The 20396-nt window shown below is 37.6% G+C and overlaps 1 protein-coding gene across 2 annotated transcripts in view; it reads right to left on the reverse strand.

Moving 5' to 3' along the window:
• The window catches only part of LOC306850515 (exocyst complex component 5), a 21784-nt gene continuing 1388 nt past the window's right edge, over positions 1–20396 (reverse strand). The window contains exons 3-18 of one of the 2 annotated variants that reach the window (XM_079386180.1): positions 16029–16180; positions 15704–15894; positions 13037–13101; positions 10593–10621; positions 10392–10501; positions 10238–10282; positions 9984–10124; positions 9283–9365; positions 8907–9116; positions 8634–8781; positions 8409–8517; positions 7000–7120; positions 6810–6896; positions 6591–6699; positions 6209–6424; positions 1–1857 (exon numbers count right to left, since the gene is read on the reverse strand). In XM_079386180.1, the coding sequence (XP_079242306.1) occupies positions 1669–1857; positions 6209–6424; positions 6591–6699; positions 6810–6896; positions 7000–7120; positions 8409–8517; positions 8634–8781; positions 8907–9116; positions 9283–9365; positions 9984–10124; positions 10238–10282; positions 10392–10501; positions 10593–10621; positions 13037–13101; positions 15704–15894; positions 16029–16180 (2005 nt within the window). In that variant the 3' untranslated portion in view covers positions 1–1668. Of the gene's footprint in view, positions 1858–6208; positions 6425–6590; positions 6700–6809; positions 6897–6999; positions 7121–8408; positions 8518–8633; positions 8782–8906; positions 9117–9282; positions 9366–9983; positions 10125–10237; positions 10283–10391; positions 10502–10592; positions 10622–13036; positions 13102–15703; positions 15899–16028; positions 16181–20396 lie in introns of both variants that reach the window. The other variant, XM_079386181.1, reaches the window with a different exon arrangement.

The following is a 20396-nucleotide window of genomic DNA, read 5'->3' on the forward strand; positions in this document are numbered from 1 at the left end:
GAAATCATGCTTTTATTCCAAATTTAAAAATAGACAAATAAATGCAAAAATGGCAACATCTGCTCAAACCAAAGTAGTGAAATTATTTGAAATTCACCCTTATGTTCACCATTTAATTATATTTTGGATCATGTTTCATCTAATTTATTAAGATATGCTTTAGAAATGAAAATGTACTGCATAATAGTAACCTAATAACCCTCTGGCTTTGGAACAGACCTCAATAAAACATGTCACATTGTTTCACACATTTTATTTTTTGGAAATAATTGATTATAATGAGCAGCTTGTACACACGAATCAGCTCATATAGCATCATTTTGACATAATTCATTTTTGAAATCAGTACAGTATAACGGAAGCAAGAATCAGACCATCTATTCCTTTCTAACAGTCTAACACCTAGGTCATTCCTTGAGGTCAAAGATCTTGACCCCTGCCTCTTCATCAGAGGTTAAGGGTTAGAGTTCAACTTGTCATATGACATTACTGCATTCAACACATCCCTGTCACATGAAAGTGGATTGGATTAATGGTGTGTGACTGGTGGCAACGCCCACATTTCTAATCACTGAGCTCCAGAAAATCCATACAAATGTCAGAATTAAACAAGCAAAGTCCTAATTGAGAATCAGATCATCAGTCCTTAATTAAAATAACAACAACAGTGTGTGACCTGAGCCCTTAGAAACCTCATACAACTATCAATGCTGCTTGCCTCATGTATTTTGTTTTTTAATTATGTTAATGCTATCTCAGCATATGCAAATTTTACTTCAATTTTAGTAAGCAGTTGTAATAACAGATGCAATATTTTTCATTTGCATCTCCAAAATAACTGTTGTTCATGTATGAAGTTATATTTTAGCATCGCTTTGCAGGTGGCAGGGCAGCATGGAAACCATTCTATTGTTGTTTTTTTGACAGAATTCAGCCTTAAACATCTCTAAATTAATCTTAAAATTAATACACTCGTGTTTAAAACCATTGAAGATGGTATTTTTAAGAGTATGAAATGGTTTTAGAACAAAATTACCTTTCAAAGCATGGCAACATTTGTATTGTTCAGCTCAAAACAGTAATTGTCTTCTCTTTGAAGCCCAATGTGTGCACAAGAGCCTGAGTGAAATGAGCTGGACAAACTCACTGATCCAGAGCAGCGTGCAGAACCACCCCTTTCCTCCATGTAGAGCCACAGAGGATGGATTTGGCACAATCAAAATAAAAGCAAATAAAAATGAGTCTCTTGACCACCCAAGTCCAGTGGCAGGATCATTCGAGTGGCCCACTTCAGTTCATCTATCGGAGATGATCATCCTCTCTCCATTAGATGCCGAAGACACAGGGAAAAATTTACAAAACAGCCCTCTACCCTCATTATATATCCTTTTAAAATTATATCATAAACAAAATATGAGCAAAACACTATGCTCGCATTAAAACCTGTATATAGAACAAAACACGCAACTTAAAATTGAGCAACCTGGGAAGTGTTGGGCTTGGAAACAGTTGCTCTTTTGTTCGTTTAACACAAAGTTTAATTTTCACACTGAATCATAGACAAAGACAATTCAAAAGCCACTCAAGGTTGACCACTTGTATTTTTCGCAGCTCTGAACGGACGGCAGTTCTGTAGGCTTTGCGGTCATTGGGCAGCCCTGCCAGTCTTTAGCTGAAATGCCGTCCCAGTCGGGCTGAGCGATAGTCTACTCTCAGTTGGACGAAAGCGTGGAGGAGGTTCTTGTCAAGGTTGGTCAGCTGCTCTCCAGAGCACACCTGTTTGAGGTTGTCCGGGGCAACAACCAGAAGGTTACACAGAGCATGAAGCGTGTCGAAGAGCTGGAGCACAAGAGGAACCTGCGGAGGATTGTCATGCAGCTGTTAGTCTAACACATTAGTGCATATATTTGGAAAACTAAAAACGGTTGAAAAGATCCATTTATCAATGAAAATAATTCCCAATGCTGTTCATTAACACCACACACATAAATATTGACTTTCCTGCAGAGTTTGACTATTTCCTAAGCAAGAAGTTTCATTACTGGTTGGTTGCAGGGGAGAAACAGATTACATTTCTCTCATTATTGGTCATTTTTATTCTCTTTAATTAAAAAAAACAACAACAACTGATTTGTCAGATTCTTGGATGAATAGAAAGATCAAAAGAACAGCAATTATTTGAAAAATAAACATTTTCTAACATTATAAAATGTCTTTACTGTCACTTTTGATCAATGTAATGAATCCCTACTAAATAAAACTCTTCATTTCTTAAATTTTTTTAAATCTAAAAGTATTAAATTAATGTTTGTGTAACACCAATTTACAAAAACTGTTTTCAGTAATTAATTGCATATATTTTTGGCCAATAACCATTAACCAATGAACATTATAACCTCTTGGTGCTTGAAAGTTTGTGAACCCTTTAGAATTTTCTATATTTCTGGATTAATATGACCCAAAAACATCATCAGATTTTCACACAAATCCTGAAAGTAGACAAAGAGAAGCTAATCAAACAAATGAGAAAAAATATATACTTTGTCAATTATTAATTGAGAGAAATTATCCAGTGTTACATATCTTGAGTGGCAAAAGAATGTGAATCTTTGTTTTCAGTATTTGGTGTGTGAACCCCTTTTCCAGCAATAACTGCAGCTAAACATTTCTTGTAACTGCGGATCAGTCATTAACAACAGCTTGTAATAATTTTAGCCCATTCCTCCGTACAAAACCGCTTCAACTCTGTGATGTTGGTGGGTTTCCTCCTATGAACTGCTTGCTTCAGGACCTTCCACAACATTTCAATTAGATTAAGGTCCGGACTCAGCCATTCCAAAACATTAACTTTATTCTTCTTTAACCATTCTTAGTTGGAATGACTTGTGTGCTTGTGGTCGTTGTCTTGCTGCATGACCCACTTTCTCTTGAGATTCAGATCTTGAACAGATGTCCTGACATTTACCTATAGCATTTAGTAGTATAATTCAGAATTCATTGTTCCATCAATGATGGCAAGCCATCCTGGCCAAGATGCAGCAAAACCGACCCAAACCATGATACTACCACCACCATGTTTCACAGATGGTTTAAAAGGAACACTCCACTTTTTTGGAAATAGGCTCATTTTACAACTCCCCAAGAGTTAAACAGTTGAGTTTTACCATTTTTGAATCCATTCAGCCGATCTCCGGGTCTGGCGGTAGCACTTTTAGCTTACCTTAGCATAGACCAGGGGTTCTCAAAGTCTACATTCAAAGGTCCAAATCTGAATTTTCATCAGTGTCAAAGGTCCGGAACAATTGGTTATTACAAAACGTGTTTTTAATAAGCATACATAACATATAACAAATAAACACTAATTTAAAAAAAAAAAAGGTTCCCTTTGCATTCAAAATACTTTAATAACAAGTGCAAAAGTGGCAAAACAATTCATTTACGTGTCAGCAGTAGAAGTCGACCTATAATGTTTTTTTCTCTGGCCAATGCCGATATTTAGAAATCAGGGCAGCCTATATGGCCGATACATGATGCTGATTTTTTTGGGCCGATTTTCTCTTTTTTTCCCCTTTATATCAAAAGAGAGTTTGCGTAAATGGTTATTGCAGGGCACAAGATAGTAAGAGTAGTAGTAGTAGCCTGATTCATAGTAATAATACATGGCTCAAAACTTAAGCACCTTCTCAAAACAGTTCTGAAGCATGCTTTTTTGTTTATGTTTGCTGACAGACACCAGTGTTTCCCGCAGACTAGCAAATGCAAGTTGATTCTCTGCCAGCAGGAGGCGCTGTTGGAGCGTGATATAAAGCTGTTTCCCCGGTAACGACTGTAATCAAATAAGCGCTACTTTATCAGCCATTACAGGAAAGACCAAATGAAAATTGGCATCAAAGCTTTTCTGAAGAAAACGGACGGTTCTTTTAAAAGATACAGTCATATAAAAAGCATTTTATTTTTGAAACGCGTAGTGCACAGTTTATTCAACGAAGTATAAGCCTTTTGTAAAATCTATTTGTAGCGGTCAGTTTTGATATTGTGACAAGCCACCACAAATAAATGTATACACTGGGCACTGCTATAAGACAAATTGCCATAATATAAGTGATAGCAAAACAAAACAAAAAAATAAAAATATTAGCGGTGAAATGTCGCCCGATTATGTCAAACGTCATACGCTCACTGGATGTCATGATGACAACGTCATGAAGGAAAAGTTTCAATATCTCGCCTGCAATTTCGGACCTTCTCCAAAAAGACATAAAAAAATAAGAATAAATAAACAAATGATTTACAAGTTTATCAAACTTGCGTTTATCAAAGTAGGAAATATAATTAGTGTTCTTGAAATATGAAATAGAAGCGGGTCCGGATTGAATTCCCTCCGGGTCCGGATCCGGACCGGAATCCGGACTTTGAGAAGCACTGGCATAGACCATTGAATCGGATTATACCATTAGCATTTGGTCATTACGCAGCGCTTGAAAGTAGTCCCCAGCTAGGTAACTAGTTGTGATATAGCTAGGGACTACTTTCAGGCGCTGCGTAATATCACTGCGCCTGCTGCACCCATGGTAGGGCAGGAAAGTTCCTTGATTATTACGCCAGAATGAGAGTATAGTTCCTAGCCATATCGTGTTAAAGTGTTCCTTTAAAATTGTTATGCTTGAATGCAGTCTGTTCTTTTCTCTAAACATAATGCTTCTCATTAAAACCAAAAAGTTCCATTTTGGTCTCATCTGTCCACAAAATATTTCTCCAATAACCCATTGGCTTGTCCACATGATCTTTAGCAAACTGCAGACGGGGAAGCAATGTTCTTTTTGGAGACGAGTGGCTTTCTCCTTGCAACTCTGTCATGCACACCATGGTTGTTCAGTGTTCTGCTGATGGTGGGCTCAAAAACATTAACATCAGCCAATGTGATAAAGACCTTTAGTTGCATAGAAGCTACCCTGTGTTTCTTTGCAACCTCACTATTACAAGTCTTGCTTTAAGAGCGATCATTGTTGGTCAAACACTCCTGGGGAGGGTAACAGTGGTCCTGAGTTTCCTCCATTTGTACACAATCTGTCTGGCTGTGGACTTGTGCAGTCCAAACACTTTAGAGATGGCTTTGTAACCTTTTCTAGCCTGATGAGCAACAACAACTCTTTTTCTGAGGTCCTCAGAGATCTGCTTTGTTTGTGCCATGATACACTTCCACAAACATGATCAGACTTTGATAGATCCCTGTTCTATAAATAAAGCAGGGCATGCACTGACACCTGATGTCATGTCACTGATTGAAAAAACCTCTGAACAGATGGACTCTAATTTCACCTTCAAATTAACTGCTAATCCTAGAGATTCACATACTTTTGTCACTCACAGATATGTAATATTGGATCTTTTTCTAAATAAATAAATGACAAAGAAAATATTTGTGTCTCATTTGTTTGATTGGGTTCTCCTGGTCTACTTTCAGGACAATCTGATTGTGTTTTGGGTCATATTTATACAGAAATATAGAAAATTCTAAAGGAATCACAAACTTTCAAGCAGCACTATGTATATAATTAAGGCATCACCACACATGAAATCCGCGATAGAAAAAGAGTATTCTGTTTAAATTTGTAATCAATAAAGTGAAATATTCAGAGCCTTTTATTTCATTTTCCCATATATAAATGAATTTAAATTCAGATTTTCTCTCATAATCTATGCAGAAGACGTGAAAAACCTTCTCAGATGCAGCTGGTTATAATACAAAGCCAAAGTAGTTTGTTCTTTCGTGCCATGCAATCATGTTTGAGCTTCCATTAGAACCAATAAGTTACTGTTGAGCTTTTACTGTATTTGATAAGCTATGTGTGCACTAATCAATGCTTATATGTAAATAAAAGCCTTTTTATTTACATATAAAAGATCTTTCCAGATCTCCTATTCAAGTAATCATGTCTCTTCAAAAGACTTTGATTAAACTGCAAGATTAAAAATTTACTTTTACAATGTCTTCATGAACCTTTTGAAGCATTCATTTTTTGGGGAAATTGACATTCAGTGAAGGGACAGAAATCTCTCAGGTTTTACGAAGTGTTACGAAGATAGACAAAAGGCTTACAGGTTTGGAACAACATTGGGTTGAGTAATTGATGACATAATTACAAAAAAAAACTAAACATTACAATGCCATGAGGTTGCAAAAATAAAACCTCTGACCTCTCCTTACCTTGAAATCTTTGGCTGAGCGGCGGTATTCTGCCACATCACAGATGGCTAGCATACCACCCATGGAGCTGTAGCTGAACTGCTGCAGGTGCTCGTGGATCAGCCTATGGAACCGCACTCCCAGCTCAGTCAAAACCGTGTCCACATTTTTACCATCCATGGACCGCCGCACACGTTCCACTTGCTTGCTCACATAGGCACACACCTTTGAGCACGCCTTGAAGAAAGAGCACAGGAAAGATGACATTAAACAGAAAAATCAGGCAGAATATGGCTACTAATACTAAAAATACTTCTAAAGTGCGTTAATGTTATTCAGAGAATCTTTTCATTGCACTAATATAAGATTCACAAGACAATTATTATAGAGTACAAGTTCTTACTGTAGTGTACTGTATCATGACATTGTTCTCGTCTTCTGGCTTGAAGTCTGTTTTCTTCTGTTCAGTTGCCAGAATGTGCTTCATCTGGCCTATCATGCAATTTAGTGTCCTAAGATCAAGGAAACATAAGAAAAGGTCACAGAAACTGCAGTTAAGTCAAAGATACACTTTGGTTAAGATGAAGTTCCATTAAACAGTTTTCTGAAGTTTTAAACCAACCGATCAATCCCGGTGTCCAGCTTCACCTCCATCTGTTCGATCACCTCTTTCTTCTTGTGCAGGCACTCCGTCAGCTTAGGAGAGGAGCTACAGGGGTTAGAGTTCAAACACATGTAATGGTAAAGACACCAGCCAGTGGTTGCAAAAACAAAGAGACAGAAGGTAGTGAAACAAAGTCGGTCAAACTGACCTAATAAGAGGCATAAGATGATCGTTAAACTGCTTGTCAAAGAGATGAAAGATTGTGTTGGCCTGCTGAACCACATCCAAAAAGTAAAGGTTGGCATTTTTGGCATCCGCAGACGGGATGGCTGTGCAAGTCAAAAGACAAAAAAGAAAGTATTGGCATGTAAAGTCCATTTCAGATTCATTCATTTGATTTGATGTGTTTGATTAGAGGTGGAACCAACACTTCCTTCAAGCCACGTAACAATGATCATATTTAACACTTGAACAGAATCACAATGTTGTAGTGAAAAATTTCAAATGAACTCTCATTGCCTCTTTCGACTACAAAAGCACTACGGTTCACTTACACATAATAATAGTTTAGTACGGAAACCTATTGGCACACAGCTACAACGGAACACATTTGGGGATGAAGGAATCTTCTTCCTGTGGTCGCCATGTATAGAACAATCTCAACATAAACCATGCGACCCATGACTAGCTGACAGAGACTAAACTGAACTGCACAAACCAACCACTTTGTAAAAATTTATTTTTGTAGCATTACAAGAATGATAAAACATGTAAATGAATTACACATCTAATGAGTATCATTTGTTTTTTTATTATGTTGCACAAAATAGACTATTGTTTTTGAATAATTGTGTCAATTTTACTTCAAACTCTTTTAAACCAAGGCTGTAATAGCTTCACATTTTTTATGTTTTTCAGTACATTATATTTTTTCATTTAGTTTTTATATTTAGGGATAAAAGGAGACTGGGGACAACATGCTTTTTGTGTAATGGACTGTATCCAGTATCTGGACTCCCTTAATTTGTAAATAACAGTTCATACAAATTTCAATGATTTCTCATGGGGTCATGGAGATCATTTGGTTAATATTTTTTAAAACTTATTTTGATTCCTTTTCAGAATGATGCAATAATAAATCATTCAGACAATCTCGTGAACTTGTCTGGTAGGAACCACCCAACAAAATTTGCTTACAAGTCAAAAATCATTGTGACTTTCAAGCAAGTTTAGCTCTATATAAGAGCAATATCTATCTGATTAAATATGTTAGAACAGAGCAAGAATAACCTACATTCACAAAAGAAATTTCCATTACTTGAATATTTTATTAATTCTCATGATTTTCCAGACCAGTTTTTAACTATTTTTTCATTTAATTGCCCTGTGCTTGGCTTTTCTCCATAATGGTAGTAATTCTCATAATTTTTGCAGCAATTTTCCAGTCATTTTTTATTTGGGATAATTTTTTTTTTTTATTAAATTTTTTTAAATTTCAATTTCAACCTTTTCAGTTTAGTTTACAATTACAACCTTAATTTGGACAAACCTATAATTACATTATTGTGCAACATTTTATTATGAACTGTTCTGTGTTTTAGATTGTGTCTACCGTACCTGACAGCCCAATCTCAAGGGCGTAGTCTATATGGTCCACACACAGATACTCCACCAAAAGCAAGAAAATGGAGAAGGCATTTTTTGGTAGATCTGCTGGGTCTGACAACTGCAACAATAACAGAAAGAGGGTCTATTATGCTAATGTTTACAGCTCACAACTTCCAACAGAAACAAAAGCCTAGAGATGTTTTTGTACTAAAGCAGTGCTTAAAATTCTTATACCTTGTTGCATCTCTCAAAGGCATGTCGGGTTTCCTGCAGCAGGTTGACTACAACCTCTTGTGAGAGCAAAGTCTCTCCATGTGTGTCAATACTAGGTCCCAGAGGCAAGTTAGTGCGTTGTCTGATCCTCTCTTTTAGCTCCTGGATGCTGTCAAAATGTGTAGAAGAGATGGCAGTAACAGTAAGAAATCTATCAAAGACATGTATTTGACAAAACACCTCTAAGCTTTCAGAGTAACTCTGGGAAAACCAAACAAACCAATAGTTCCTCACCTTCCAGTGCCTACAGGTCGTTTTTGGTGGTTCTTAGAGTCGTAATAGCGCTGAAGAATCATGCCACTGCGGCTTTGCAGATATTGTCGCTCCATGTCTATGTAGCTCTCCAGATAACAGGAGAATATATTCTTTATCAGCTTAGATAGAAACGTGTGCTTGTCTGAGCCCAAGTTAAAGTCTGAGAGTTTAGCAGCCAGTGCCGTTGTCCTAAAAACAAATGGGTTATAACTCTTCGAAGCTGGTGTTCAGTAAAGCACATTCATTTCACATATATTTGAGACTTTGAACCATTTCAGACGAGACAAAAACAGTGTTTGATGAGAGCAAAGTCAACCATTTTAATAATTAATAATAATGAAAAACTGATTGATACCGTGTATAGAGGTCATAGAGGTTCTTGAGGTATTGCTCCACATCAGAGTTGCGGGTCTCATCTAGTCTTTCTTTGACATGAGCCTAAAATCATAAAACGGACGATCTGAGCCATTCCTATGTGTATTTTTGTTAGCGCATTTTAAGCACCAAATGTTTCTATTTACAACATGCTTTTTCAGCATTGATCATTATAATCAACAAACTGTAAACATGATGTAAATAAGAGATTTATTGTGCAGGGTAGATAGCTTTTACAATCATAATGGGAGTTTTTGTGAGAATGCAGAGCTCACTGAGCTTGCACTGAACTGAAGTGATGGTAACTGATGGGAAAATCTGATATGTTAAAATAGATTATGCATCAAGTCTTGGAGTGTATAGGCAGATTGATTGAGCTGCCACCAGATTTTTATGTGTTCTGAAGAAAAAAAAAAAAAAAGTAGTACCTGTGTAAAACTCACAGCTGTAATGCTTGGATATTTGCTAGTGTTTGCTACTGTGTTCTGGTTAGTTGTTTATTGGCCCTCCCCAAGTTTGTATTAAAACCTGGTCCCTAGATATAGCTTGTGCCACTTTTTTTCCTCTTTAAATCGCCCACCAGGCAAAATTTCATTCGTTCACATCCCTTACATAAAGCATGAGCAACAGCTTTACCAAACATAGTTATGCCATTTGTTAATGTGCACATGCGTTACGTACCTGTATCTTATTCTCAAAGATGCTCTGAATGAGTTTAGCCATGACAGTCTCTGGACTGCAGAAAACTTCCCCAACTTGTTTATTAACCCGCTGACACAGAATTGCAATGTCTTCAAATACATCCGTCCGCATGTACGCTCCCTACAAACACCAAAAGACACTGGTAGTATAACAGTACAAACACTGGGCCTAAGATAAAGTTTACTCTTGGCAGATAAATAAAACACTAAATAGTCTCAGATTCAGTCTGGTACCTCTTGGCATTGCTTGATGTAGACATCCACACAGTGAGCATAACCCTGTAACAAATAAGATAAGAATAAGAAATAATAATTTCACATTATACAACAATGTCCAAAATAAAACTATTATGATCCTAAGCGCTCTTCACTGTATCTCCCAACAAACCTTAAAATGTAGCAGGACTGCTGCCACCTCACGCATGCGCCCAATCTCTCCCCTTCGCTGAGCTGCTGTGAACTCCTGGATCAACTGACGCTCAAGGTCATGATATTTACCTTTCAAACAAACACAGGGTTTATGTTAACACTGCATATTTAGCCAATATGTAAATAACATTGTTGCCTTGTTTAGTCTACTGCTGCTTACTTGCTATCTTGGCCTTGACATCAGAAAATCTGAATAGAGACATAAGGAAAACAAGCATGGGAAAGAGAGGAGGAGGCAATTAATAATAATAATAAAAATCAGCCCAAGACACAACAGATGATCAGTGAGAGAATATCACAACAAAAATGTTTGAACTTTTGCTTAGATCTCAGACACAGTCAAAACAAACTATGTGAATGAAAAAGTTTGCGCCTGTTAAGTTTTGGCCAGTGCATTACCACATGTGCTTGCTTTGAAATTTGCCTGTTGTATTTTCTTCAAGCTGGAGTACAAATATTACAAAAGAAAGATTGGAGAGGTGTTTGGAAACCAGTTTGATGCAGAACTTGCACATTTCAGTGTGTGGCGCAGAACTTGCATATTTCAGATTTAAGCCCAAAGTATACTTTGATTTTTAGACATACACTAGGGTTTACATACAGTGCTCATGCATAGTCATCAAAACAGGATGCATATAGCCCGATGTTTCTAGGTCTCTCAGGTTGCACATGCAAATGTTTTTTTTTTGTGCCTTAATTATTTATTTGTTTAGCAAGATGGCAACATCGGCCTGGGCTGTTGTTTCACAGTCGAAATGAAACAACAGTCAGAAAAAGAACAGGTAAATAAATTAAATAAAAATACAATTATTTTATAGTACACAAAAAATACAATGCTAATATTTACATTTTCATCATTTTTTTTTTTTGTATGAATTATCATCCTTTTCAAACCTAAAATCATCAAGCTTTTTTTGGTGGGTTGCCGGAAAGTAATATATGCGCAGCTGGTTTTAGTGCTGCCGAGTGAAGAGCATCAGTGAATGAAATGTCACAGTTTTGCGTTTTGGACATGAGCAGGACATACTTCATTCCTACAACTTCTTACTTCGTTCCTACGACATATTAATTCGTGACCACAGTCCATGTTTCAGTAATTTGTTCCCTAAATCAGGGGTTTTCAACCTTTTAGGATATGCGCCCCCCCAAGTTTGTCTAATTTCACTCGCGCCTGAGATGGTGAGGATTTGGCAAAAGAAACATTAAATATTAGGCTATTACATTTGTGATCAACCGGTAAAACAAAGCTGTAAACAGTCCGACCGCCATTGTGTCAACTCCGGTGCAGGGGAAGACAAGATGTCTTCGATTAAGCAATTGAGGTGTTTTGTTGTTGGATGCAATAATGAATATAGCAGCCGTCATTTACTCCCGACATCTGAGCCGCTGAAGATGCAGGGGATTAATGTTACTTTCGCTTTGAAGTGAATGCGCCGATCCCCAATCTGCCTAAATGTGTCTATGTTCGTGCGAATCATTCGTGATCCAGCTTCACCTACAGAAGTGAGTATAAGGGTTTTTTATGAATCTTTGCAAATCGCCTTTCCTAATAATGTGCTAGTTATCCAGTTTCGCAGCTGAAGTTTACAGTCTGCTCATCACTCCACGGAAGAGAGGGGCGGGGCGAGCAGAGCTCATTAGCATTTAAAGCAACATGGACAATAATGGCTTGCTAAAAACAGAGCTGATTTTCACAGGTTTAAAAAGGTGTTTTTTACACTACTATTGAGAAATTTTAACCAAAGTATGTCATAGACTTTTAATTAAGACCCTAAAGAATCATATCAGCTTGTGCAAAATGGACATCCGATGACCCCATTAAAATACAACAACGTGCATCATGAAACTATATAAAAAGACAAATTCAGTGGTCTCTGTGGCATGATATGTGCCAACGAAGTATATTGATCCCAAACGTAACTACGGTGCGCTTTCTTCATTTTATCAAATGATCATAATCACATTAATTAATTTTACAATCCTGCTACTAGGGCTGGGCGATATATCGAACACGATTGTCATGCGCATTTCGCCAGTCCCGCTAATCACGGAACCAGCTTTACTAACGAGATGCGCATGATTATCGCGTTCAATATGTCGACCAACCCTACCTGCTATTAGTCTTTTATTTAGACTAAAAACCCCTTTAATTAGGGTGAGGAAGCTGGCATTTTGAGTGGCATTTGCACATCCTGTCATGCCGGTGACTATATGCCAGTGCAATAGACGCATTTTGCAGTATTAATGTTAACGATTAATTGATCGTTAATTTAAATGACAATCGATCAAGGGAATGATTGAAAATTGACATCCCTAGTTATAACGTCTGGAGAGAAACAGCACAGATACTGAACAAAGATTAAACTTTCTCCTGTGCATGTCTTGAACGCCTGCATACTCTAGTACACTATCAAATGGAGTATACTTTGGAAGGTTAAGTATTTGCCTGTATGAATACACAGCATACACATTAAAAACCGAAGTATACTTTGGCTTTCAACATGTCATCAGTGCTGTTTATATGATCTCTTGTATAGCACAACATTACTACACCATTCCCCCGAACTTCCAATATGGCCTAGAATCCATCGGCAGGTCGCTTACCTATCAAACGGCAGCTCCTGAGCGATCAGGTGCAACTTCTGAATGATGTCTGCAGCTTCTTTTATCTGTTTGGGATGAGAACAGACCATGGTGAGAGTGGGAAAACGGTCACTACAGGACAGGCACCTCAGCACACAAACAGAGGCCAGAGGCAGCACCCTTAAATCTGGGGATCGGCTTACGGTAAATCTGTCCCTCTCGCGTATGTCCCTAACTCTGCTTGTCCACCATGAGGATGATAAGAGTTAGCTCAGCCCCGCACACCTGAACCTCATCATCATCAGACCTTAACCCCCGTCCGTCAGCCGATGCCCAGCCAACACCTTAAGCTCACTCATGACTATTAAGAATGGACTACGGCTAATCCCTCTGCAAATCACCTCCCATAATCTGTCCCCATAGGCAGGTAGGAGGTCTAGGCAAAAACAGGACCCTGACAAGAACCCCCCACCTCTCCCTTCAAGCGTGATGGACGAGGAGAAGAAAAAGGCGATCCGAAAGGCCCTGCCGTCCACATATCCTCTGTTCCCACTCTCCTTTTCCTGCCTGCCTCAGCTAACATCATTATTGTGCTCCCGTGAGGTGGATCCATCCCTTTTCCGCTCTTCTCGCCGAGGTTTTCTAAGTATCTGTCCCCCAGCTAAGATTAGCTAAATCCCATGTAAGTGATGTAGCCGTCTCCCAGCAGTAGGGGGTTTTACCGGCGCTTGTCTCCTCGCTGCCTGGGCCCGGCCCTCCCTTTCACAGGGATTAACCCAGCCTTCGTTCCTTCCATTTCTCTTCTCTCCTTCCCCCCTCAGCTATTCACCGGCAGCTCCTCTCACTTCCCCTCTTTTCTCTTCTGGAGGCGTGTACGTCTTGAGAAATATTGAAAAGTCTGGCGGGTATATTCCCACATGACTCTCTGGAAGCATGTTGGTGGCCTTATGCTAATAGCATCAGAAGACGTAAGACTTGCCACCCAGGGTTGGTCACATCATTACCGAGTGACTTGAGAGATTAATTTATAAAGTGGCATTTCCAATTAAGCTGGCGTACATCAACATCTAAGCAGGCCATATATATTAGCCTCAGGCATCCATTATGGCAGTATGCATCACTGTTGCGAACGAACAAAATTTTATCGGCTTTTGTTGCAACAGTTGCTTCGGTTACAACTTCAACATGGACCACTGTCTAGAAAGTCCAGTTTTCCCCAAAAATCTGAAATCTATAGGCAACATGGATATACACCCACAATTACTCAACTGGATTGGGCCTGTCATGGGTAGAGTTGCACCAGGTGTTCATAAATTGTTACTTAAATTGGAACATAAAGCCCATGTCAAGGGTTAAGTAACTACTAGATAGTTTGCAACTATGTCTGTACTTAATTTGTTGCACCATTTAGTTCTTAAAGGGATAGTTCACCCAGAATTTTTGTCATCATTTACTCACCCTCATGTTGTTCCAAACCTGTATGTGTTTATTTCTTACATTGAGCATAAAAAGATATTTTGAAGAATGCTGGTAATCATTGTTGGTCCCCACTGACTCCCATAGTATTTTTTCCCCTACTATGGAAGTCAATAGGGACCAACAACTGTTTGGTTCTTCAAAATTCTTCAAAGTATCTTCTTTTGTGTTCAACATAAGAAAGAAACTTATACAGGTTTGAAACACCATGAGGGTGAGAAAATGACGACAAAAACTTTCATTTTTTGGTGAACTATTCCTTTAAGGAAGAACGTAGCTAGTTTGCTGTAAGCTCTTTGTAAAGTAATGCAAAGTCGCATAATAACAGCATTTACCTTCAATGATCCAATAGCAGACTTCAAATTGTGCATGAATCTCAGTTTATCCTGTTAAAGTTGATTTTAACTTCAATTCTTTACTTGCGTAATTTGTAAAAATACTAAAGATACTTAAGTTTTATATTTAAATAAATTCAAAAACTGTATATGTAAGGAGCAATAAATAAATACTGATATAAAGCATAAGTGACATTTATTTAGTAAAATTAATTTTATTTGATATGCACAATGCACATATAGGTGTGGTGTTTAGATCAAGTCCATGTTGAAGAGTTACTAATTCATTTGTTCACAATGTTCTCTTGAAATGTAATGTAAATGTAAATGTCAACATTATTATTTATGTCTAAGTGACTGAAATCTGTCAGGTAACACATGAGCTTATGATGCACTTCCATCACTGTGTTTTATTCCAACCCTGATGTTTTCGTATTTACTTCATATGCATAATTATGCTAATATAATAGTGCATATGTTATAACGTAGCGACCCTACACGTCGCAACTAACTTTCCCACAGCTGGTGCAACTGGCCCCTCATTTATTTATTTTTGGCCTCTGACATGCCTAGTTATGAATAAATAACCAGCTCACCAGCCAAAATGGCATAATCTCCCACAAATGAGGACGAAAAAGAGAAGCTATACCATACAAACATTTGACAACACAATTAACTGTAATCCTCACTGTACGTCTGACGCCACATGACAACTGAATTTACTCTGATCATGCCCATGATTCTGAACGATGTAGCTACACTTGAAATTAATCTGACTTTTTTTCCCACAGAAAATCAATTAAAATATAGCCTGATATGTAATTGTAGCCCTTTGCATCATTTGTGGTTTGAATGTGGTCCTCTTGGTAAATCTGACCTTGTCAGGATTGTTGAAGACATCACTGCGCAGTTCTCCATCCAGGAACTCGTTGAAGTATGTCATGAGTCTCTGAGCCTCCACTGCCCTCTGCCTTGGAGTATTAACACCTTCTAGCTGATCTCCCAGATGACACACCTTGGTGGCCACATAACTGATATGTTCATCCAACTCCTGGAAGTGCTGGAAGGCTACCTTTGAAACAAGCATAACAAGAAAGTGAAGGTTAAATGGGGTACATTTATAGGCATGCATAATATAATTCATGGTGAAGTAACACATGGCTCCGCAAATAGTTAAAATAAGTGCAAAATGTAAACGCCACTAACTTGGTTGCTCCTCTGCAGGTCTTGGACCTTGTGGGCAAACTCCTTGGCTTCACGGTGACATTGCTGCTCCAACTTCTCCACCTTCCTTTGAATTCTTTCATCCAGCTGTTTTAGTTCCTCAATGTGGTTCACAAACTCTTCCAGCAACCTGGAACCAAAGACATGACATTAAAGAGCTGCAGGCAGCAAAGCACAATTTCTGTCTTGACAAGCATTTTAAATGCTTTAAACTCATTAAAGGGAATAAAACACTACATGTTTGCAGCCTTTAATTGTTTTCCCCTGAAGTCCACTTAATGTCATTCTTGGTGTCTTTCAGCTAAAACCTCATTTAGTTTCACAACACCTCTGTATTCTAAAACTTGTAAGTGTACAGTTCATGCAGTGCATGCATAGCCTACATAATTATGTAAAACTACCACTATCATATATTACTCCATAAGCCTTGCAAGTAAGCTTAAACATAACATATGTTTGACTTGTAATGGATAATAATAGATGCTTGGTGTCAACACTATTTCTGAGTATGCATGGACAGTACAGTATGTATGCTGAAAAAGGTGGGTTGATAAATCTGGGCAGTCATATGTTAGCGCGGTGGCAGTTTTGACATAACTGTGATACATTCTGAATTACCTATTTTTGAAGCTTGTTTAAAAGTTTGGGGACAGTTAGTTTTTTGCTTTTTTTTCCTCAACATAAAATTTATTACACAAACATTTAGGCTACAATGGTCTAACAAACTATGGAACATAAAAAGAAGATAATTTGAGAAACATCTCAGTATTTTTTGTTCATACAATGAAAGTCACTGTAAAGCAAAACAGCTGTGTTACCAACAGTCTTCACAATGCCTTCTTTTATGTTCCACAAAAGAAAGGTTAGAAAGGACATGAGGGGACATGGGTAAATGAATTGGGTGAACTACCCTTTTAAATGTTTAAAAATATTTTTTTTTTATATGAAATGATACTCCAAATAAGAAACTGAATCTGCCAGCAGGTGGTGGTAAATGTCTCTATGAGTCATTAATTCATTCGAATCATTCGGGAATGAAGTAAACGGTTCATTTTATGAATAGGCTATTGAATCATTGATTCACATGATTAGTTCAAAATGCGGATTCATTCAGAAACTAAACACCGCTATGTTGCTTGGAGTCGCACAACAATTCTGTTAAAGGGTTACTCCACCCAAAATGTAAAATTGTGTCATTAATCACTTACCCCCATGTCGTTCCAAACCCGTAAAAGCTTTGTTCGTCTTCGGAACACAATTTAAGATATTTTGGATGAAAGCCGGGAGGCTGGTTGTGCTAGTTGTGACTGTCCCATTGACTGCCAAACAATTACCACTGTCAAGGCCCAGCAAAGTATGAAAGACATTGTTAGAATAGTCCATCTGCCATCACTGGTTCAACCATAACGTTATGAAGCTACGAGAATACTGTTTGTACACAACAAAACAAAACGGAAATAACGACTTTATTCAACATTTCGTCTCCTCTGCGTCAGTGTAGCACCATTTTGGAGAGTATCCGCTGGATGCAAACTGCGTATGCGGCTGACACAGAACAGCATATCACGGATACATTTTCTACATTTGTTTATGCTTTGATTTGAACGAAAACAGCATATCTGTGTGGTGCAGCTGACACAGAACAGCGTACGCAGTTTGCGCCCAGCGGATACTCTCAAAAATGGCGCTACGCTGATGCAGAAGAGACGAATTGTTGAATAAAATCTTTATTTTTGTACAAAAAGTATTCTCATAGCTTCGTAAAATTACGGTTGAACCACTGATGGCAGATGGACTATCTTTAAAAATTTTCTGGGACTTGATAGTGGTATTTACTTGGCAGTTAATTGGGACAGTCACAAGCCTCCCGGTTTTCATCCAAAATACCTTAAATTGTGTTCCAAAGACCAACGAAGCTTTTACAGGTTTGGAATGACATGGGGGTAAGTGATTAATGACAAAATTTTCATTTTGGGCTGGAGTAACCCTTTCAGCACTCGTGTATTATTGCTCTCGCTGCTCTTGTGATATTGCTTATTCTGTGACATAAATATTAGACAAAAACACATACAGGGGCATTTTTGCACCACTATCTAGAATTTTATGGTATAACTGCATTTATGGAGTTTTTACCCTGCATCATATTTGTCAACTGTATGAAATGTAAGATGAAGTAAAGGTCAGAGGGCGGGGCCAGTGTGTTGCGATAAAATATTTCAATTGTGTTATTTTTTTCATAACTAATTAAGTTAGCGCGTTAATCTGACAGCCCTAGTTATTAATAATTATATTTTACTGATTTACTTATGTAAAACAGAGTACAAAGTCTGAGACCACCCTGAAAATCTGTATTACTTATGAAAAAACTAAGAAAGAAAAGAATATTATTAATTATTATGTACTACTTCTAGGTCACTAACCTAATAAGCAAATTTGAGACAATAAACAAGTCAATACATTTAAACATACGGTCTTGCTTTCATAAGAATGCTGTTCTTAACATACTCAAATACAAAATGAACATAAAAATGTTAATACTTAACATACTGCTGGATAACATAATCATCAGATTTTACAGATATGGGCTGCCAAATGCTCAGAAAATTTGTGTTCGTTTGCAAACTAATTGTTATGCATATAATTTATCATTTCCCCAAGTGGTTACACACTTTTGGGTGCCACTGGGTGTTGAAATTTGTTCATATGGCCTACGTGGAGAATCGCTGACAACCAGAACTCTGGAGTCATTTTCATACATGAAAAGTACACTAGAGCGGAGGCTTTGCTGAGCGCTCCAAAGAACACTCTTTGTGTCCACAGAACACTGAAAAACGGCCCATTTCACAGTCTGATTTGCGCGATGTAGGCTTATGTCCCAAATTAAGTTAGCTTGGCTAGCATGTAATCTGTGAGGAAATGTTATATAAAACCTGACCAATCATAGGAAAATGCCTGAGGCTCTGTTCCCAGATCCTGAAACCAGCTCAACGGCAGGGATCAGTATATGCTGGGCTGAGATTCATTTATCTTTCATGAACGCTTCTCCAAATAGATGCTGAAAAAATCTGAGAGACTGATCTCAAACTGTGAAGCGAAAAAGCATCCAGGGAGAGCATCTTATTTGTTAAGATCACATAAGCACTTACCTCGGCAGCAAATAAGCTAATGGCCTGTTACCATAAATTGTGGTTCTTCATAAAAAGTGTCTCTCTGCACTGTGCGCGTATATTTAGGAAACCTCACGCATACAACCAAAAGCTTCGTCAGCTGCATTTCAGAGAACTTGTAGGACAGCAAAGTCAAAAGCTCCAACTCAGCAAGTTTGGATTCTCTGGGTGGTAGCAAAACATTCTGAAGTGATGAGTATATAATCTCATATCACCGTAATTCCCTAAACGCTGCTGGCAGCTTAAGTTCTTTTTCCTCTCCATCTTTTCCCCTCAAATTTGTTCTCTTCCATCATTTGTAAGTCAATGGTTTGCCCAGCTCACAACAGCCTCTTCATGGTCGGTTATTTGAGAGCTTGGTGTAAAATTTGGGGTGATGTTTCTGCTCTGGCAGTCAAAAGCACTTTTGCTGTGTCTGTGTGTGTGTTAAAGTAAACTTCTTGTCTTTTTTATGCTTTTGTCTCTAAACTAGTCAAACTTCAACAAAATGTTATGTTGTGATTACATCCATACTATAAATTTATTAGAAAAGGAACTTAAAGTTTTAGGACACTTTCTAATTTCACTGCATTAGAAAACTCAATATCTGTGGCAAAACAAGTGGCATTTACAAATACATCATTTTATACGTTTTCTCTCAGCTAACTTTACTAACTACGCTTCAGCAGATGTTTGAAGTCAGTTAAGTTCTCTCAACCGGAGTTCATCATGTCCAATATTTGACAATCGCAAAGTGTCCAAACTATTTGTCTTTATTTTAAAACAAGATATCTTTTGTTTCATCTATTTAAACTTCTTTTATTTGACCTAATTTTTGTGCAATGTTTTGCTAGGCTATTTCTTTAAAATCATCATTTTATAAGGCAACAACAAGTTTAAGTGTGGTTTAGGCTTCTAAATATTTTCTTGGGCCAATTTATGTATAACTAGACCCAGAAATAACAGAATATGTCTGCATATGTTTGCTTTACTTTAGAACAAATGTCAAATTAATTTAAATAAAATGTGCCAAATAGAGCTATTAAGACTATTAGGATCTCGCCGGTATCTAAAAACATGAATTTTCCTTAGTATTTTTAATAAATGAAAAATGCAGTGAATTCACTTTGTGAATGACGGATGGTCCAATCCTACAGAAATCAGTGTTTAATGTCTATAAAGTAAAAATTAAGATTTATA

The sequence above is a fragment of the Barbus barbus genome (assembly GCF_936440315.1).
Source record: "Barbus barbus genome assembly, chromosome: 30".
NCBI lineage: Eukaryota > Metazoa > Chordata > Actinopteri > Cypriniformes > Cyprinidae > Barbus > Barbus barbus.